This window comes from Orcinus orca, chromosome 6 (assembly GCF_937001465.1).
Source record: "Orcinus orca chromosome 6, mOrcOrc1.1, whole genome shotgun sequence".
NCBI classification, from domain to species: Eukaryota; Metazoa; Chordata; class Mammalia; order Artiodactyla; family Delphinidae; genus Orcinus; species Orcinus orca.
Window position 1 is genome coordinate 120592586 of NC_064564.1, and position 16619 is coordinate 120609204.

General features: G+C 53.3%; 1 protein-coding gene and 1 long non-coding RNA gene across 11 annotated transcripts in view; one reads left to right on the forward strand and one right to left on the reverse strand.

Annotated features, from left to right (window-relative positions):
- The window catches only part of EHMT1 (euchromatic histone lysine methyltransferase 1), a 147171-nt gene that overhangs the window by 90873 nt on the left and 39679 nt on the right, over positions 1 to 16619 (forward strand). For all 10 annotated transcript variants that reach the window (XR_007477987.1, XM_049711161.1, XM_049711163.1 and 7 more), the window contains 5 exons: positions 3637 to 3714; positions 4876 to 4996; positions 7897 to 8028; positions 9984 to 10129; positions 15996 to 16139. Coding sequence is in view for 9 of the 10 variants with exons in the window: in XM_049711161.1 (XP_049567118.1) it covers positions 3637 to 3714; positions 4876 to 4996; positions 7897 to 8028; positions 9984 to 10129; positions 15996 to 16139 (621 nt within the window). In the remaining variant the exon portion in view is untranslated. The remainder of the gene's footprint in view (positions 1 to 3636; positions 3715 to 4875; positions 4997 to 7896; positions 8029 to 9983; positions 10130 to 15995; positions 16140 to 16619) is intronic.
- The window catches only part of LOC125964748 (uncharacterized), a 237139-nt gene that overhangs the window by 69707 nt on the left and 150813 nt on the right, over positions 1 to 16619 (reverse strand). The gene's annotated exons all lie outside the window — the stretch shown is intronic.

Here is a 16619-nt window from a genome sequence, read left to right on the forward strand (position 1 = left end):
GTGGGCTGCCCTCCTGGCGCGGCTGAGCGCTCTCACACTGCAGTTCTGATTTGCGTTTCCCTGGTTTCCGAGAAGCTTGGGTACTTTTTTTTTTTTTTTTTGCGCTACGCGGGCCTCTCACTGTTGTGGCCTCTCCTGTTGCAGAGCACAGGCCCTGGACGCGCAGGCTCAGCGGCCATGGCTCACGGGCCCAGCCGCTCCGCGGCATGTGGGATCTTCCCAGACCGGGGCACGAACCCGTGTCCCCTGCATCGGCAGGCGGACCCTCAGCCACTGCGCCACCAGGGAAGCCCTGGGTACTTTGTTGTATGTTTATTTGCTGTTTGGATGCCTTCTCTTGTGTAGTGCCTGTTTGGGACCCAGCTGTTTATCTGTGTAGTTATTTGTCCTTCTAAAAAGTCGATTTGTAGCAAGTGAGGCCCTGTGTGTATGTGGCCAGCACGGTGCCTCCTTCTCCATGTAGGGGGCTGACTCCTCACCCATGACCGGTGTCCTTGTCTCCGCACTGGTGTGGATGGGGCAGGTGGGTGCGGGTTGTCTTGGGTGCTCACGGGGCCTGCTGGCTCGGGTCCCCCGCCCTGTGTGGCCTCTGCCTGGCTTAGTCCTACACCGTCTGTCCAGTCAGGTGCCAGCTGTGGTGTTCCCCTCCCTTCTCACCCCAAGCGCCTCACGTCTGTTTCTGTAGCTGCTGTGTGTGCAGTTTTCAAGTACTTATTCCTTATAAGGAATTATTCCTTATTCCTCCCTTTACAGTCACAGGAGTTTTGGAAGTTGTTAATCTGCCCACTTTGATGGGTAGTTTCACTGCTCAGTAGTTTTAAAATAAGAAACTACCCAATGAAATTTAAAGATAACATTTAAATAAAGCTTATTATAAAGATATCAGAATCCTACAAAAAAGGTTATATTTAATGGCGAAAGTTTCAAACCATTGCTAATACCAGTGATAAAAAGAGTGTAGGTTGGGACTTCCCTGGTGGTCCAGTGGTAAAGAATCCACCTTCTAATGCACGGGATGCGGGTTCGATCCCTGGTCAGGGAACTAAGATCCCACATACCACGGGGCAACTAAGCCCGTGCACCAGAACTACTGAGCCCACACGACTCGACGAGAGCGCCCACATGCCACAACTACAGAGCCCACGTACCACAACTAGAGAGCGAAAACCCACATGCCACAACTAGAGAGAAGCTCGCATGCCACATCGAAGGGTCCCACGTGCTGCAAGTAAGACCCGATGCAGCCAAAAAAAAAAAAAGAAAGAAAAGAAAAGTGCGGGTTGCCACTTCCTCCCCTCACACGAGCACGCCACATTGGTCATTCTTGCTGTGATGCTGTAAGGTGAAAACCGGAAGGAAACATTAATCTTTTAAAGGACAAGTGAGTTTGCTGGGAGTATAATCACCCATCTAAGGAAATCCAAGGAAACCAGTTGAGCGGCTGCTGTAGCCAGTGAGCTGAGCTTGTGTGGTCCTGCCAGTCGGAAAATATAAGGACAGCTTGTCAATAATATCAGTAAACACCCGACAATACTTGTTAACCTCCTGAACGGAACACGTCAGGCTGTGCATATGTACAGCCACTGGTGCTTGCCAGAGTCCCTGCTCCACCTGGACGGTCTTGAGGCCGGTATATCAGTGTGGGTCCTTAGAAGGTAAGGATTCTTTGAACAACAAAACCACAATATCACACCTAAAAATTAGCTGTAAGTCTTTAATATCACCACAGTGCTTAGCAATACATTTAACAAGAAATGTGTGTTATCTATAAGGAGAAAATAGTAAAACTTTACTGAAAGAGGTTAAAAAAAAGAATAAGTTCATGGAATGACCCATTATTTGTCTGAATGAGAAGATCCATTCTTTCATCTCCCTTTCCCCATGTTATCCATGAATTCAGAGCTGTTCTCATCAAAATTCCCACAGGATTTTCTGTGGGACCAGCTGACATGGGAGTCGTTCACAGTGAGAACGGGCTGGGGGGTGGGGGAGAGGTTAGCAGAACAGATACGGAGGGGGTTCAAGCGGGGATTCGTGCAGGCACGGCAGAGCCATGAGAGCGCGGAGCAGGGTGGCCACGGTGCACCTGTCTGTCTGCAGAGATACAGTTTGTTGTAAGGGTTGGGTTTTCAGTTTGTTCGCAAGGGATCATGAACTTTTCAATAAATGTTGTTGGGAAAATTGGGGGCCAAGTGAAGGCCGACCCTTAGATCAAGGTGCACAACAAATGTACACTCCATTCTGGAATAGGTGGGGGTGATGGCTGCACAACTCTGAATACACTCAAGACCACTGAATTGTGTACTTTAAAAGGGTGAATTTAAGTGTAGGTGAATTATAAATCAGTAAAGCTGTTATTTAAAAAAGCAAATTCCAGAAGATTTAAAGTGTCAACACAAAATATTTAAGTGTGGGAAAAAGGTTGGAAACCGTTTTTCTAATCTCAAATGAAGGCCTTCTGTTTTAAGACACAAACCTAGAAGCCATGAAGGGAGAGACTGAGAGGTTCAACTTGTCCAGATTAAAACCCCAGAAGTTTTTTTTTTTTTTTTTTTTTTTTTTGCGGTACGCGGGCCTCTCACTGTTGTGGCCTCTCCCGTTGCGGAGCACAGGCTCTGGACGCGCAGGCTCAGTGGCCATGGCTCACGGGCCCAGCCGCCCCGCGGCATGTAGGATCTTCCCGGACCGGGGCACGAACCCGTGTCCCCTGCATCGGCAGGCGGACTCTCTACCACTGCGCCACCAGGGAAGCCCAGAAGTTTTACTTTAAAAAGAAATAGCAGAAGCAGAGCCTATAGAGCTTGATAGGAGAATGTTTATAACATATTTAACAGACGGTGTGTGTGTGTAGCTTCCGCAGTTACTAAGAAAGCAAGGACCCAGTGGAAGTACAGGCTGGGGCTGTGGTCACACAATACGCATGGGAGAAATGGAGGAGCACGCGTGGGAGACACTCGGGGGGTGGTGCGGCCCCTCAGAGGGCCTGGGGGTGCCCTGTGGGCGCCCCACACCCGGAGCGTCCTGCACGGGTGGGAGCACGTGTCTGCTGTTTGTCCGGAGGGTCTTACCCTTCCTGTGAGATTGTGAGGGTGCGGTCACTGCGTGGCCCCTCGAGGAGCCACAGCCGGGTGCGCGGGGAGGGGTGGAGGGGGCGCGCGGCCCCTGTGTAGGTAGAGAAGGTGAACCCAGGTGCTTCTGCTGTTCTGTTACGGAAAGATCCCACAGCGTACTTTTCATTAGAAGAGAGTAAGACGCAGAAGCGTGCTGGGTGCTCTGCGCCTGCAGGCAGACACTCCCGTGCTCGCCTGCAGGTGCCCAGCACTGGCAGCAGGTCGAGGCCCTGGGGCTGGGCGGGCTCGTGGGTCGCGGGGGGGTAGGTTTTGCGTTTTATATTAGTCTGTGGCCTCTGAAAACCTTTTTGCGGTGAGTGCAGTCTCTCATGCGCACTGATCTGCATACGTTCGAGTCACGTCGGATCGGTGGTCCAGGTCAGCCTGGAGCCTGGCATGGGGGCAGCCCTTCCGGGCCGGGCTCTTGGGGAGCGGGGGCACCTCCAAGGTGTGTCGGGTCAGATCGCCTGCCACCAGCGGCTCTCATTGGTTTGTTTTCTTTTTGGCTCCTGGCGGGGCTGCTCAGATGGAGGGCGAATCTGAAGAGGAGCAGGAGTCGGCCGGCACCGGGGAGGAGGAGGAGGACGGAGACGAGTCTGATCTGGTAACCTGTGCGCGGGTGACGCGGGGCTCCTGGCAGAGGAGCCATGTGGGAGCCGCAGAGAAAGCGGCTGAGCAGAGAGCCAGGGAGGGGCCGCCGGGTGGACCGGGCGAGGGAAGATCGAGGCTTCCGAGGTGGAACCTCAGGCCCTCTGCGGGCTGGATGTGGCTCAGAGCTGAGGGCTGCAAGCGATGCGACCTCACGGGGACAGGGTCAGAGGGCGGGGCTGTGGTGGGAGGGCGGAGCCTGGGGAGCCTGCGGGCCGCCCAGGCCATCGGGCAGGGCTGGGAAGGGAGTCTGTGCCTCGAGAAGGAGAAAGTGGCCACGTGGGTGGCGGAGACGAGCACTGGGAGGGCTGTTGTGTCTGGCGATAAACGTGTTCCTTTGGGGTCGTAGACTGAAGCGCAGGGAGCTGTGGTGCTGCTCTTGGCAGACTTTCTTCCCGGAGCTTTGCTGTGAAGGGGGCGCAGGAACAAGGTGCTGGAGGGAGCACAGGGCACCTGGGCATCTCAGGGGGCCCAGCACGAGGGCTCGGGCTCCAGGGCAACTGTTGGAAAGGCCAGTGAGCCACCCTTAGTGTATCCTTTTATCTCATGAACACACATTTTAAAATTTCTTTTTCTATCCATAGTTAACAGGGGTTGTGAGATCCTGGTGGTGGAGTCGTTAGAAAGGCTAGTGGTTCATGCTCTGCATCTGCTGTAACTCGTGGCAGTTAGATGCCCTTTCTGCGTCTAGATTTGAGACACATGTACTCACAGGAATCTCGAAATGTTGTAAATTAATGATCATTTCTTTCCTTGTTCTCCATGTAATGGCTAATTTGGACATAGATTTGATGCACGTTGAGGCTTTGTTTGTTCCTTTTCTCATGAGCGAGATGAATGGGTGCATGTAATTAAAAGGGGATTCTCTTACTGAACTTACTTATTTAGTTACTGGTAGAACTTTTTCACTTATTCTTTTTTGTGCCAAACTCAAGTAACTGAGCTTACAGTGATATTTAGGGAAAAGCATGAGTGTCTTTGAGAATGTGACCTAGAAAAATGTCTAAAAGTGAAATTAATTTTCTAGTTGCATTATCACGATATGGCAAGAAAACAGAACTTTTGCTTTCAGAGCGCCCATGCTTTGCTCTTTCTGTTCCTTTCCCTTGGTTCTCAGAGTTCTGAATCCAGCATCAAGAAGAAGTTTCTCAAGAGGAAAGGGAAGCCTGACAGCCCCTGGATCAAGCCAGCGAGGAAGAGGAGGCGGAGAAGTAAAAAGAAGCCCTGCTCCGTGCTAGGTAAACACAGAGCCACACACAGGACCCCGGGCGGAAGCAGGCCGTGGGGGGCTTGGGGCTGGGGTTCTGTGTAGGACTTCATTTGAACAGAAGACTCCACTGTTTAAAAAACTAAAAGCGTCAGAAACAGCTTTATTGGAGACCCTCAGGTGATGCCAGGGGGTCTCCTTCCAGCAGGCCCCCGTGGTATGGCTGTACGCTGACCGCCCCCACCTTCCCTGTGTCCCGCCCTCAGTGTCCTGTGCGGGCCGGGTCCTGGTCCACACAGTGGCTCTCAGCCCTTTGCTCAGATTCCCTTGATCTGGAGGTAGCCTTGTTAAAGGGACAGCTGGGAAGGGCATGATGTCAAAGTTAGTGGCCCAGGGGCCCCGTCTTTGCAGCTTTGCCGTGGAGGACTTGGCGTAGCCTGAAGTGTGTGTTGCTGAGGTGTTCGGTTGGTGGGCCTCACCACGTGCATGTGACAGGAGACCCCTGCCACCCTCGCTGCGCGACAGAGACCTTCCCTCCGCAGCCAGCCCTCCCCCGGCGCGGGCACCTCTGCTCCACGTCGTCTCCGCAGATGGGTTAGCGCTGTGGAGAACGTTTACGGGTGGATCCTTCTCTCTGGCTTCTCCGAGAGTAACTGAGGGTCGTCCGTGGTGTTGTTGGCGGGAGGTGTTCCACGCGCAGCTGTCTGTGGTTTGTTTATCCCTCACCTTTTGGACATTTGGTCTCTTTCCAGTTTTTGGCCCTTACAGATAAACTGCTGCGGAGTTTGTGTACACGTGTTTCTAGAGCAAATGCTCCGTTTATCTGGGGTAAACGTCTAGGAGTGGAGAGTGGCTGGGTCATGCTGTGTGTCTCAGTTCTTAGTGCTGCCAGCTGTTTCCCGAAGCGCTCGTCCTGCTCTGCGTTCCGTCAGCAGCACGGGAGCGGTCCAGCCCCGCATGGGCCCCCGCAGCGCTTGCGCGGTCAGTCTCTGATTCCAGCGCTGCTGGTTGGTGTGTGGTGCTGTCGCATTGCGGTTACCTACCAAAGAACGAGGTTGCACATCTTAGGGTTTATCTTCTCGTAATGCGTTTATACCTTTTGCTTACTTTAAAATCCGAGCGTATATCTTCTCACTGAGTTGTGACTTCTTTCAGTGTTCTGGATACAAGTCTTTTGCGAGATAGATGTTTTGCAAGTATGTGCACCTACTAAAAGTTTTAAAAAATGTTTGTTGAAGTCTAATTTATGGATTGTTTTCTTTTAAAATTCATGCTTTTCATGATCTCAGAAATCTTCGACTTAACCAACCCACGATGCAAAGATTTTGTCCCATGTTTTCTTCTTGAAGTTTTATAGTTAGCCCGTACATGTGGGTCTCTGATCCACTTTGTGTGTGTGAATGTGTGTGTGTGTGTGTTGTCGGGCAGCTCACTTTTTTGCCTGTGCATTTCCAGCTGTTCCAGCACCATTGGTTGCATTGACTTTTCTTTCTTCACTTAACCTTTTGAAACTTTGTTGACAGTCACCGTGTGGCTGTTTCTAGACTTTCTAGTCTGTTTTATTGATTGATTTTTCTCTATACCAGCACCGCAAAGCTGCAGGACTTCTTTCTGTCCTGCACAGTTATTTTAGCGTTCTTCTAGATTCCCCTGAGAGAGAAGCAGGTTTGCAGAGCTGCCCCTGAAATGCAGAGGGCTGCTGGAGGCCCGTGTGTGGCAGTCAGTTTCAGACTGGAGTCAGGTGGCTGGTGGGGTTTGTTGACCCACCAGGCACATGGGCGTGTCCCGTGAACCTCCTCTCCTTCACTCACGTTTCCTTGTCTCTCAACCAGGAATCATCAGCCAGGATCAGAATACCCCGGCTGGTTTTTGCTGTCGGCTGACAAAAGCCGTTGTAGATCCAAGACTAGAAGTTGTTTCGGGCAGAGGCTTCATCTTCACCATCATGTGTGTAATGTGTAGAATGCCTGGCTAAATAGTTATTTAAACGGGAGTTTGAATTTTATTTCCTCCTGTAAAGCGTTTAAAATCGCACAAAGGCTGCTCAGTTCCTCAGATTGCTGATGATTTCTCGCTGGTGGTTGGCTCCTTCCTGTCAGATCTAGGTTCAGACTGTGGCCTGAATTCAGAGTCTTTGGGCACCAAACCTCTCTGTGTTATGGCTCGTTCATTTCCCGTCGTTGAAGAAATGTCGATGACAAGTATTTAAAACTTGGCTCTGAACTATGGGTGTTTGCCCTTTGCTGGTGGTGGTATTATCCTGTGTAAATGCATGTTTTCACAGGCTTCCTCATTGAAATGCCCTTAGAATGGCAGTTACCTGGGTGGGCCTCCCGGGACTTGTGGACAGGCGCCCCCTCCCTTGACGGGCTCCTCACTTACACACATTCCTCTCCTTGGCGTGTTCAGATTGTGTTGCCCTTCGGTGGGTGATGTGCTTCGTAAACCCCTTCTCGCAGGAGGACGCTCCCTGCGGCCCTGCAGCCTTTCCTTGTGGATCCTGCAGCCCAGGTGTCTGAGGCTGGGCTGGTTCCACAGCAACGCTGCACGTCTGGGGCTTCTTTAGCTGCTGTACAGCAGCTGGTCTTTCAAAGCTGCCATTCACATTTTACTCTTATATTTTTAAAGTAATATTCACAGAACGTATGTGCACGACGTTTTTATGTGTCCTTGATTATTTGATCAGCTTTTATCTAGCTGGTGTGTTTGTAGAGAAAGGTGTTTCCACATGCCCACACCTTTGCTTTCCTCGACACGGCTGCCCTCTCCCCAGGGAGGTCGTGCGGAAATGGGAACCAGCAGAAGTGCGGGATGGGGGCCCGGATGCTATGTGTGTTTGTTGTCTGAGTGGCTCGCGAGCATCCCATGGCGCCTCCCGTGGGTCGCGAGGCCCCGGCGCACCGTGTTTGACGTGTGTGCCTTTGAACGCAGGTTCCGAAGCGTATGCATCGTCTTCGGGAAGCGCAGAGCAGATGGCACCCAGCGACGGCACGGGGTACATGGAGGTTTCGCTGGACTCCCTGGATCTCCGAGTCAAGGGCACGCTGGCCTCTGACGCAGAAGGTGAGCGTGTGCGTGGCCAGGGCCAGCTGGCGGGGGTGGGGGAGGGTGCGTTTGGTGCCGAGTGGGCAGGATGCGGGGCCAGTGTGCTGTGTCCCTGTGGCGCTCTAGTGAGGCGGCCCCAGGGGTCGGGTGCAGTTGCCCACCAAGGTCAGGAGTCCTGCGAGCCATGCGTGTTTATATGGGGCTCCCAGTGGGAGGTGACCCTGTGCCCTGGCTGCATGCAGGTGGCGTCGTTCTGCACAATGTGGCCTTTTTATGATCCCTGATTCCAGCAATGTTGGTGGAAATGTGTCTTCTCGTCGGTGTTGAGCTGGTGGTGCCCCATGGTGGCATACCTGGAGCCTGGCCTTGAAGTCCCTGGCACTGCACCTCGGGGGGTCCTTGGCTCTGGGGCTGGGGCCACACACTTCTCGCTGTCTGAAAGTCTTTACCGGTGGAAATTAGTTAATAGCTGTTTGGCTCTTTTGAAAAATTTCTTTGAAATGAAACGTGGGGAAAATGTAAAATTCCTGTTACTTACACCCCATGGATTTTGCTGCTGTCGGGGTATAACCAATCATTCTTTAAAGGACAAATAACCAGCTTTTAGCGTTTTGAACACTAGAGGACTTTGGGTTTACTTGTTTAGTTTAGGAAATCACATCTTTAGCTTAAGAAGAAAATTGTAGGCTTGTCTGTCAGAGAAGTTAGCCTCTCTTCTTGCTGCACACAGAGCAGAAACCCCTCTCCGGTCATCACCTCATGCCTTCCTTCCCGATGAAGTGACGTCTGTGTTTACTGTTTCTAAACCTGCTCTTAGCTTTGTCTCAGGAAGGTGCTGACTTGGACGCCAGCAGGAAGTAGTGCTCGTTTTACCACATTGCCTGGGGTCAGAGGTGAGAGGGCAGCACAGCAGGGGCGTCTGCTGCCCCTATATGAGCTGAGCCCCGGAGGGTGAGGGAGGTGGCCTCTGCCTTTAATGTGTATGTGCAGCTTCTGGTAAAAGTAAGGGCCACGCTGGCGGGAGCCCCTTGGAGGAGGAGGAGAGGCTGCGGGGTGCCATGTAAGGTGCTTCCCTGAGGGTGTTCCCTGGATTGACAGCCACCGTTGGAGGGACCCGTGGATGTGTCCAGTCATGCAGGGCCTGGGGTGTCAGCACTTTGGAAGGACGAGTCAGGTCCCCCAGTTTTGTGTGCATTTAGTGCTAGGGTTCCAGACCCTCTAGGGGGGCAGCTGTGGGGCCTGAGGCTGGACAGGAGGGCAGGGGGCCTGGGGCTCCTTGGAGAAGGGCCATGTGACCTGGCTGGGTGCGGAGGGTGGGGACGGGTCCTGGTTTGTGGGAGTCCAGGCGAGCCGGCCTGCCATGCCTGTGGGGACTCCCGCTTACCCTACACCTCTACTTCGGAACATGAAACGCGCCTTCCTTTGGAAGCCGTGGCTGGGTCGAGGGGTCTTTCTGGCCACCGGCCTCTGTCCCCACTGCAAGCCGGCCTAGCCGTGGGCGGCCTTCCTCCCGGTGCTGCCCGCCTTGCCCTGCCCGTAAGTTGGGTCAGGCGGTGATGTGCTGCGCCGGACACTTTCTTCGTGATCCTAGTTTTCTTCTTTGTGTTCCCCAATTCTTTCCTCCTTCCGCCTAATAAGCAGGCGCTTTGTGCTCTTGTAGTGGGTGAGGAGCGCTCTGGATGATCAGGAGACAAGCTGCCTCCAAACCCTTTCAGGTTGAACCGAACGTTCGCTTCGTGGCTGCAATTCTAAAATCAAGTGACAAAGACAAGTGCTTCCTGGCTGGGAAGCATGTGGGAAGCGAAGTCCCAGGCGGTCTGGCTCCTGGACCTCGGCTCCTGGGCGGCTGCCCGCGGGCGTGTCTGCAGGGACTGTGTCCCCACTTTCTTGCCCTGCGGAGGTGGGGTGGGCGGGGCCGAGTGTAGCAAAGCTCTCTGGGCCGTGGTGTTGACACGCATTGTGTGTGACCGCAGGGCTGGCCAACGGTCCCGACGTAGGCGAGACGGACGGCCTTCAGGAGGTGCCCCTCTGCAGCTGCCGGATGGAGACCCCGAAAAGCCGAGAGATCACCACCCTGGCCAACAACCAGTGCATGGCCACGGAGAGCGTGGACCATCAGGTGAGCAGGTTTGCGTTCCTGTGCGAGGGGGGCCCCCGCCCGGCAGCACCGGCTCTGCTCAGGAGGATGGTGCTGTGTGCGTGGCCGGGCAGGCGCGGTGGCTGGGAGCCAACACGGCTGCGGGCGCTGCTCCGCTGAGGTCACGCTTTCCCAAAGGCTTTTCTACTTTGCTGTGAACTCGGACGTGGATGGGTGAGAGGCAGAGCTGCACCTGAGGTTGCTCGCAGCCTCTCCACAGGCCCCGTCACCTTCTTTAGAAGGACTGTCTGTGATGAAAGCGTTACAGTTGACCTTCTGAACCTGCTGCTCCGCGTCCGAGCCGCCAGCACTTGGGTCTGTCCCGCTCTGCTCGCTTGGCTTTGAGCCAGCGTTTAGCACTTGTCTCCTGTAACAGAAGTAACAGTAATTCCCATTATCATGTGACGCCTAGCTGGTGGTCAGACGTCTGTGTTCTCCGCTCTGGCTGAATCCGGGTGGGTTCCGCCCACCCTCCTGCGGCCCCGCCACTGGCCCGGGGCTGGTCATTCCCTTTAGTTCCCGAATCTTAGGACTGGAGGTCGGAGCTCGTCCAGGTGCTGAGATTGTCACTGCATTCCGGCCGGCCTTGGCAGGGGCACTGTGAGGTCGAGTTCCTGCCCTCGGTCCATCGTCCGGTGAGAGGTTGCGGAGTGGCGGCTCCACAGTTCTCTTGTTCCTCCTGCAGTGACTCTCCGGTGTCTCTGGAACAGAACTTCCTCACCTTCTGGGGCTGTTTGTGCCCCTGAAACATGCTTCATCCTGCGTTCGCAGCACAACTAGTGACTTCGTGGTCTCTTTTGCAGCTCTTCCGAGTAATGAGTTGGTGCCTTGACGCCTTCCGGTGCCCCTCCCACCCGATCCCCAAAGTTCATCTTAGGAACTCACAGTCTTTTCTCTTTTCAGTCTGTTACATATAAATTTTTTGTTGTAAAATGAAATATAAATCCAGAAAACAATACAAGACAAATGTTCGGCCTAATGAGTCTGTCTAGGGTGGGCCCTCTGGTAACCATTTCCCAGGGTCAGGAAATGGGATTGTCCACAAATAGCTATCACCCGGCTTCTGTTTTCTAAATGGTTTCACCAGCCATACAGGTGTCCCTAGACGCTGTTGCCCACTTGTCCTTTCTCTTCCTTTCCCTTTATGTGTGGAGCAGCCGGGCCATTTGACCCCGTGGTCTGAGCAGTGGCTCCCGTGCTCACGGGGCCTCCAGCGCCCCTGTCTGCAGTTTATACAGAAGTGGACCCGGCTCAGCTGAGGGGAGTTTAGTCCAAGATAAAGGCTCGTGATATCTGGTTGCCTCTCTTTTTCTGCTGTGGGCAGCTGTTGAGTCTTCACGCCTGTGTTTATTAATTCATCAGAGGTTCCAAAACGGTGATGTTGTGTCGCCTACTGCTCATTTATTAGCTGGATGGTTTCATGAAGAGCCTTGTCATCTCGTCTGCTCTTTTGTTAGCCAGCAGAACATCTCAGAGGAAGGACCGCACTGGTGCTTGAGCCTTCCTCTTTATTTCCCAGTCGTTCAGGTAATGAATTTGTTCTCTGTCATCTTCTGAGGTTGGCCAGTTCTTACTTTTAAAATATCATTATGAACTCATGTGTTTAAACAGATTTGACGGGTTCTAATCTTTGTTGTTGTTGTTATTATTATTATTATTGAAGCTTCACCCCCCTCCACCCCTTGGCCTGCAGGACCCTCTTCATATTGGACTCTTTTAGGGGATATGCATGGTCAAAAGTATTTTTATAACAATACTGAAAAGTTAAGTGCCTTTTCACTTACTCTTTCACAGGGTGTACAGTGGCATTTTGTACGTTTGCAAGACCTGTATAACTCAGGGAATGAGTGATTTTCATGGTGTTACAAAATCATTCACAGTGCAAGACACGTGGATGGATTTTAGTGTAACGGTACTAAACTTGTGGACAGTGGATTGAGATTTTTACATTGCAGCAAATCTTTTGAGAAACTACCCCTTGTAGAGTTTTGCTGTGGTGTCAGAGAAGAACGTCCACCTTTGCCTGCTCTGAATGCAGAAGCAGATATGAGGTTCATCTGTCTTATTAAACCAGATATTAAAGAGTTTTGTGAACAATATAAAACAATGACATTTCTCATTAACTTTTTTAAAAGTAATTTTTTAATTAAAATACGTTCTTTACGTGATAGGTTTATTGCTATTTTTAAATAAATTAATATTTAAAAATTTTCTCTCTTAATTTCTAACACGGTAAATGTTAATAGACGTACCCCATTTGGACACAAGCTCTTTGGGACCTTTGGTGATTTTTAGGAGTATAAAAGAGCACTGAACCCGGAGATTTTGAGAACCATTGTTGTCGATCTTCTCTTTTCTTCATTTCTCTTGTCCCTGTCCTGCTTACTTTCAGCTCAGCTTTGTCCTGGTGTCCTCGTGCCCCGAACTAGAAGGGGGTCCAGGCGCGTTGGGTTTGAGGGTTCCTGGCGGCTGGCCCGCAATGGCCCCAGGTCTTAGGCAGCCCCAGACTTGCTGGGATTGGGCAGGGTTTCTCCCAGGTTGCCTGCTCTTCTCAGCCCCAGGGAGGACCTTTTGGTATCTTGGTTCCCCCCTGTCCTTGGGTCCACGAGACACTGCTTCGCTGTGTCCCTCTTCCCCCATCCTCTCCCCTCCTCCTGCCCGGGCACCAGCGTCTAGCAGGCCCACCCTTACCCATTTGCATCCTGTGGCCTTTGGTTTTGGTTTAAATATCGTCTCTGGGTTTTGGTTTTGCTGTCTAGTTGCTCTGTTTTTCTGTGGGATTCCAGGAAATTCTTAAGCTGCTGCTATGTTCCCCAAAATATTTTTCTCTTTCGATGCTCAGGTTGCCTTGGCCTTAGCTGGCAGCGGCCCCTCAGAGCTAATAGCTCCTTCGTTCTGTGTCTCCTTCCCATCAGCTTTATTGAGGCATAATTCACACACTTGAGGTCACCTTTCTGCTTGTGTGTCTCTGAGTCACATGAGTGACATGAGTGACTCAGATCACACGAGTGACACGTGTGACAGGTGCACACAATCGTGCGACCAACACGCTCCTCTGATTTCTGTGCGAGGGAGGGGTGTCGACTCTTCAGCTCGGGCCGGTTTTACATGACTCCTGTCGTCTTGGGGGGTCCACTGTGTCCTTGGGGATTCGGGATGTCTGGTGCTGACACAGGACACCCCCCCGCCCCGCCGCTGCCAGACCTGTGCTGCCTGTATGTTTGGAGATCTCTTTAGACAGCGTGTCCTGCACAGGGCCCGATAGTCTCTGTCTTCCCAGTGGTTTGCTTGGATCATCCCCATTGCACTTATCAAGGTAGTTGGGTTAGTCTGACATCTTAATAGTGCTAAGAATTATGCCATCTGTTCTTCCTTTTTCTTCATTTTCTGCCTCTTGGATTGAGTCCCCCCCCGCGCCCCCCCCCAACCCCCCGCTGCGCTGGGTCTTTGTTGTGGCATGTGGGATCTTTTGTTGCGGCGTGGGCCGGCGCTCTCTAGTTGGGGCTCACAGGCTCCAGAGCGCGTGGGCTTAGTTGCCCCGAGGCATGTGGGATCTTAGTTCCCCAGACAGGGATACAGGGATCAAACTCGTGTTCCCTGCATTGGCAGGCAGATTCTTAAGCACTGGACCACCGGGGAAGTCCCAGGTTGAAATTTTTTATGATTCCAATTTATTCCACTGTTGGCTTTATTTTTTATGTATTTTCCTCACGTTTTCAGCAGTTGCTTTGGAGTTTGTAACATACATCCTTAGTTTATCACGGTCTTGCTTGAATTGATATCGTACCACTTAACATGTAAGACTCTTACATGCGTGGGCCCAAATCCTGTCTCCCATCTTTTGTCATATGTTTGAGTTTCATATATGCTATTATTTTTGTACATACTCATCTTTTAGACTGAGTAACCGTAATCATCTCTTGTTTCCCTTTATTTAAACTGCATCCAGAGCGTTCTTCCTCTGTTCCGATCTGATTTCTCTCTGATACCACACTCCCTGTGCCTGAGGACCCTTCCCCCCATAGTACAAGGCTGCTCATAATGAATTCTCTTTTGTTTGTTTGAAAAAGTCCTTGTTTTGCTTCCAGTTTTGAGAGACACTTTGATGGGTACAGAATTCTGGGCACTTCGGGACGTCGGTCGGTGTTGCCGTCCGAAGGTCCCGAGGAGCGGCCGCGGCCTTTGTTGCTGTAGTCCTCCGCGCTGACCTCTGAGGCTGAGGTGTGGGGTTGTGCTGCTCTCTCTTGGTGTTTGTCCTTTTTAGGTTTCTCTGAGCTTCTTGGACTTGTACCCGGTGTCTCTGTTTTCCTAGAAAATCAGTTCCTGCCCAGTGTCTTTATTTTTTCTCTTTCCGAAACCAGCCACTCGACGCGGGCTCGTGGGATGTCGTCTTACAGCTGATGGAGGCTCCGCACTTGCGTTCTCTTCCCATTTTGGGGTCCGACGGTTTCTGTTGAACTTCCTCCTCGCTGAGTGTACTTGAGCCAGTCAGAGGCCTCCACCTGTGTCTCCTGATGGCCTCGCGGGTCCTGGTGGTGGTAGGGGGCGTCCTGGTGGCTGTTTGTTGCCCCCCACCCGCTGCTGGAGATCCTGAATGTCCACGACGTGGGTGGGTCTCAGGGTCCCTCCCCCCAAGCAACCCTTGGCCCCTTTTACTTTTCGTCCTGGGATTTTCTCCATGTTCTCAAATACCTGCTTTCTACCCTCTTTTCCTGACCTCTCCTTTGAGGTGTTGTCTGAGGGTTCTTACTGTGGGAAGGGTGCCCCCCCCCGGCCCCCGCACCGCGGTCTGCATCTGTCTGTCCCTCCCTCCGTCGATCGAGGGAGCCTCTTTGCTGTTTTCGTGGAAGCGTCCACAGCTGGGCCAGGGGTTTCCTCTCCTGAGCAACCTTTCCTTTTTCCCAGAGTTAGTAATTGCCTCGTTTCTCATTGTTTCCTTTGTGCCTGTTACCGATTCCACCCCAAACTGATGCACTTCCTCACTTTGTAGGGTTTTCGGACACATCGGTCCCTCTCAGTGGGGGGCACGTTGCCTCAGCAGCTCCTTGAGGGAGGTTCCTGGGGGGAAGGTCTGGGCCGATCCTCTCCTGTCGCCACAGCTTCACGGGCGCAGTTTCCTCTCACGTCCTGGTCACGTTGCCGTCTGCTTCGGGCTGTCCGTGTCTCAGGAGCCCCGGCCCCCGCTCTGGGTCCTCTCTGCAGAGCCTCCAGCCTTCTCACCTCTTCTGCATTTTCCACATTTTTGACTTTTTGCTTTACTTTAGAAAATGCCCTCCGTCTCCCAGCGCTTCCATGGAAATTTCACTTCTCCCTCCTATTTCTGGTGCTGAGAGCTTGATTTTGTGCCCTCCCTCGTGGCCTCCTGTTCCAGCCTCAGAGCCGCCTGGGCCTCTTTCCTGGGGGCATTGGCCCCATCTGCCCCCCCCGATCTCTGGGCTCCATGGAGTCTCTGAGAACGGGCTCCCTTGAGGAACAGGCGAGGAGGAAGCTGGGGCTGGGGGTGCGTCACCCGCACCAGCTGCCAGGAGGCCAGGGTCCTTGTTGGAAGGCGCCAGGGCGACAGCGGGCGCAGGTGGGCCGCCCGAGTGCTGGTGGGTCCTGTGGATTCTCTGTGCTCCCCGCTACTGGTCGTGCTTCCTGGCATGTGTCCTGTTCCCTTTGATGCCCCAGCCCCTAGCCCAGGCTGTTGTCCTCATGTGGCCACCGTGACCCCCTGGTCTGTGAACCGGCGGCACAGCCCTTCATCACGTTGTGGAGGACCCGGCCGCCTTCCTGCTTTGATTTCCTGACATCCCCCTCCCCCGCCCTGTGACATGGCAGCAGCTGACTCGGTCTCGTCTGATTGCAGCTGGGCAGGTGCACGAACAGCGTGGTCAAGCATGAGCTGATGCGCCCGTCCAGCAAGGCGCCGCTCCTGGTGCTGTGTGAAGACCACCGGGGCCGGATGGTGAAGCACCAGTGCTGTCCCGGCTGCGGCTACTTCTGCACCGCCGTGAGTGCCCGGCCCCCTCTGTCCTGCCCTTGGCCTCTGGGGGCACCTGGGCCCCCGGCTCCCTTCCTGCCGCTCACGTGTCTACCTAGGCAGGGCCGCCTGGCCCTCCACTGCGTCCTGCTCGCCAGTGCCTCCGGGACCTTCTCCATCAGTGACTTCATCCACAGATGCTCATGTGGCTCACATGGCCCTCACTTGGTCTCCGTGTGGCCCTTTGTGCTCCTGGGCCCAGAGCCTCTCCCCCAGGGGCTTCTCCAGACGTCACGCCTGTGTGCCCTCGCCATCCTCATCATGCTTTTCTGCTTCTGCTGAAAAGGGGTTCCCAGGGAGAGCGCTGCTCCTCGGCCCAGAGCCCTGGCCTGAGGCCGGGTCTCCCGGAGGGCATGGTGTCAGGCGCTCTTTGCCAAGGGCTGTTGGCGGCACCTCCCTCCTCGGGCTTTTGCTTCTGGGAGTGTCTTCCCGGGTGTGTCTTCCGTGGGT